Here is a 3,833-nt window from a genome sequence, read left to right as displayed (position 1 = left end):
GCAGTCCCAGTGGGGTAGGTGAGGCGGCGGGACTCAAAGAGGAGCGCCCGTCGAGCCGCAAGGCGAGCACCAACGCGAGCACCAACGCGGTTGGTTCCCGCAGCATCCCGCCCCCCTCCAGCCCCATGGTTAGCTCCGCCCACAATCCCAATAAATCCGAGATCCCTGATCGCCGCAAGGAAGTGAACTCAACCACGGTAAGGGAGAGGGAAGAATAATCAGTAAGAAGAAGAAAGGCTTCTCTTCATTATAGAGACAATAGGAAGGCTGATACACAAGAGAGAGGGTTTTGGAGGAATTTATCTCAAACCCCACCCTCTTTTCTTGATCCTCCAATCACAACTTCCCTCTCGAAGGGGTGTGAGATGGGTCCATTGGATCCCAGGCCAGCAGGGGAGTATTGTGGCTCCACTACACCAGGACTGCCCAAAGTTAGACCCACGGCACAAACTCAACAACATTATTTCCAGAGAATTATTATATTTATTTAACCAAGTGGATCAATTAAGGCCTGGCGAGAGAGGACAAAAGGGCCTCTCCTCTCGAAGGGTAGCAGGGAAAGGGGATTTTTTTTTTATAAATAAAATAGAAAAGGGACAGACGATACATACATCCAGGGAAAACAAACCAAATAAAATTACAAGGTATGTAATACACGAAGCAGAACAGATACATTATAGTTAAAGTTATTATAATTGGTCTATTTTGATGCAATTTAACTATTTGCAAGGGAATTGTAACATTTATAAAATGATCAATGTCCAGTGACATTATTTGTCCATCTCTGGGCACAAAGAAAGGCTCTTGACCCTGAGGCCACAGGGCCTGCTATAAGCTCTGTCTGAGGCCACAGGGCCTGCTATAAGCTCTGTCTGAGGCCACAGGGCCTGCTATAAGCTCTGTCTGAGGCCACAGGGCCTGCTATAAGCTCTGTCTGAGGCCACAGGGCCTGCTATAAGCTCTGTCTGAGGCCACAGGGCCTGCTATAAGCTCTGTCTGAGGCCACAGGGCCTGCTATAAGCTCTGTCTGAAGCCACAGGGCCTGCTATAAGCTCTGTCTGAGGCCACAGGGCCTGCTATAAGCTCTGTCTGAGGCCACAGGGCCTGCTATAAGCTCTGTCTGAGGCCACAGGGCCTGCTATAAGCTCTGTCTGAAGCCACAGGGCCTGCTATAAGCTCTGTCTGAGGCCACAGGGCCTGCTATAAGCTCTGTCTGAGGCCACAGGGCCCGCTATAAGCTCTGTCTGAGGCCACAGGGCCCGCTATAAGCTCTGTCTGAAGCCACAGGGCCTGCTATAAGCTCTGTCTGAGGCCACAGGGCCTGCTATAAGCTCTGTCTGAGGCCACAGGGCCTGCTATAAGCTCTGTCTGAGGCCACAGGGCCTGCTATAAGCTCTGTCTGAGGCCACAGGGCCTGCTATAAGCTCTGTCTGAAGCCACAGGGCCTGCTATAAGCTCTGTCTGAAGCCACAGGGCCCGCTATAAGCTCTGTCTGAAGCCACCGAGGGTGTAGAATTGACTGGAGTGGTTATAGTCTATAGTGGTCTAACCTGTAGACCAGGGGTCAGCTTCATCCCTTTCTTTATCAAACCTCTTGGGGTCCTGTGCGTGAATATTTTCCCTAAGCGAGTTGTACTTCCGCGTTCGGTTTGCGCGATCTGATTGGCCACTGACGTTTCTGGTCATGTGACATGTGCGCCAATTGTGTGACGCCTAGTTCTGCCACCGGTTAAGCTTAGGCACTCTTTCGAAGTTGGTTAAGGTTAGAGTTTGTCTTAGAGCAGGGCGATAGAACACCAGCCCTGATTCCAAACTCTAACCTTAACCAACTTCTAAAGAGTCGCCAAGCTTAACCAGTGATAAACTAGGCGTTAGGTAGTTTGCAGGCTGTTGGACCCGGAAATAGGCGCAGAACTAGGCGTCACACGATTGGCGCACATGTCACATGACCAGAAACGTCAGTGGCCAATCAGATCGCGTAAACCGAACGCGGAAGTACAACCCGCTTAGGGAAAATCTTCACACGTCCTGTGTGGCTCACTGGATGGACAGAGCATGGCACTGAGGCCATGTCCACACACACATTTATAAAAATGCTATATTATTATATTATAGAATATAAAGGTTCTATAATAGAATAGAATAGAATATATTCTATGTATAAAGGTTCCTGTCCACAACAGTGTTTTTAGAAAATCTCTCCATCCACACGACAACATAACAATGATTTAAAAACGCTCACATAAGGATGCCAGGCCAGTAGGTGGCGATAATGCATCTCGTCAAACACCTGGAAGAACATTGCGAGCATCTTCTTGAGCGAGCGGCGGAAAGCTAGGTTCAAATAGATCCAGCTTTCTCGTGATTAGTAGAAAGAGGATTGTTGAAGCTGTTTTCTTACACATTTTGGACTATGGTGATGTGATGTATAGGCATGCTGCTTCAACTCTTAAACCTCTGGACTCTGTCTATCATTCTGCCCTCAGATTTATCACTGGTGACAGATATGATACCCACCACTGTGTCCTTTATGAAAAGGTTGGGTTGAAAGACATAACTGTCATTGGTATTTGTTTACTTTTAAAGCCTTTATTGGTAAACCTCCCCCTTACAACCTATTCTACACGCTCAATGACCCGCTGGTTCTTAGGGTTCCTCCAGTTTGCTCTGAACTAGGAAAAACACCTGGGCCCTCATTCATCAACGTGTCTTACGCACAGATTTGTGCTTACCCTGTGCGTACGATCATTTCTAAGCAAAGAGTGGGATTCATCAATTTCAACTTGAACTTGACTCCGTGCTTACGTCTACGCACAGCTCGGACCACACTTAGCTGACGCCCAGTGGTAGAATATATTATTACAACAAGGAAATGAGCTTCTGTGCATAATAACACTGGCATGTTCTGTATGAACCGTAGTTCATTATAGTTCATTGTAAAATAGCAACAGTAGTGTAATTATGGTCAAAACCCTATAAATAGCATTTGGAATAATAGATCTTTCTCTCAGAATGAATGCAGCATGGTTTATATAGCGTTATCGGAATATACGGGGTGTAGGCTACTGACTGACTGCGCTCCGCGTAGCTTGATTGATTGATTGATTGAAAAGTTTATTAACAGATTGCAGAATGGGTACAGTACAGTACAGCTCAGTACATACAATTGTTAAGGGGATGCAGACCAGAGAAAGACTTTCGTCTTGTTTACATCAGGGTCCCCCATTTTCAATTCATCATAAATCATAAAGCTCAACTCGTTATTATTTTGCGCACAGACCGCAGAAACACGGGAACGTTTTGATTATATTTAAAAGGCTTTACGTTAAACGAAACAAGGTGGAATTTCGAAGCTGTAAGCAGAATACAAGTCATATGAACACCCACGATATAGTGTTCTTCCCCCTTTTTACTGTATAAGAAAGAATAGAAAACGCATTGCAATGACACCAGATAGTGGACAGACTATGTATATGATGGGATTCAAGTTCGCGTTTATGTTGATCATAGGCATGCTGTCAGAGTATGATATCTTAATCAAACATTCTAGAACATTTGTCGTTACAGATCATGTCCTAATAGAACATAGGCTATGGCATGGTCCATCGTGATATTGTGTGGACTGTTATTACTCTACCGGTACCTACACCCATTGTGACAACAGCCTTGTGAGTCCTGCACACAAACATGATGGAATTCAAGTTCATGTATTGAAAGGCAGGCTACATCATACATGCAGTGAGATTCATTGTTCTTGTATATGCTCTCGTATTATTGTTTATATAGGCTACCCAATACTGACATCAAAATAGATTGTAGTATGCCTCTAGAAA

The 3,833-nt window shown here is 45.4% G+C and overlaps 1 protein-coding gene across 1 annotated transcript in view; it reads left to right on the top strand.

Moving 5' to 3' along the window:
- mark4b (MAP/microtubule affinity-regulating kinase 4b) overlaps positions 1-3,833 on the top strand; it is a 99,584-nt gene that overhangs the window by 73,214 nt on the left and 22,537 nt on the right. Inside the window, 1 exon segment of the mRNA XM_084309226.1 lies at positions 5-197. Coding sequence (XP_084165352.1) covers positions 5-197 — 193 coding nt within the window.

Source organism: Notolepis coatsorum (genome assembly GCF_963971535.1).
Source record: "Notolepis coatsorum genome assembly, chromosome: 1".
In the NCBI taxonomy this organism is placed as follows: Eukaryota; Metazoa; Chordata; class Actinopteri; order Aulopiformes; family Paralepididae; genus Notolepis; species Notolepis coatsorum.
The sequence above is the reverse complement of the archived record's forward strand: the minus strand, read 5'-3'. Positions and strand labels throughout refer to the sequence as shown.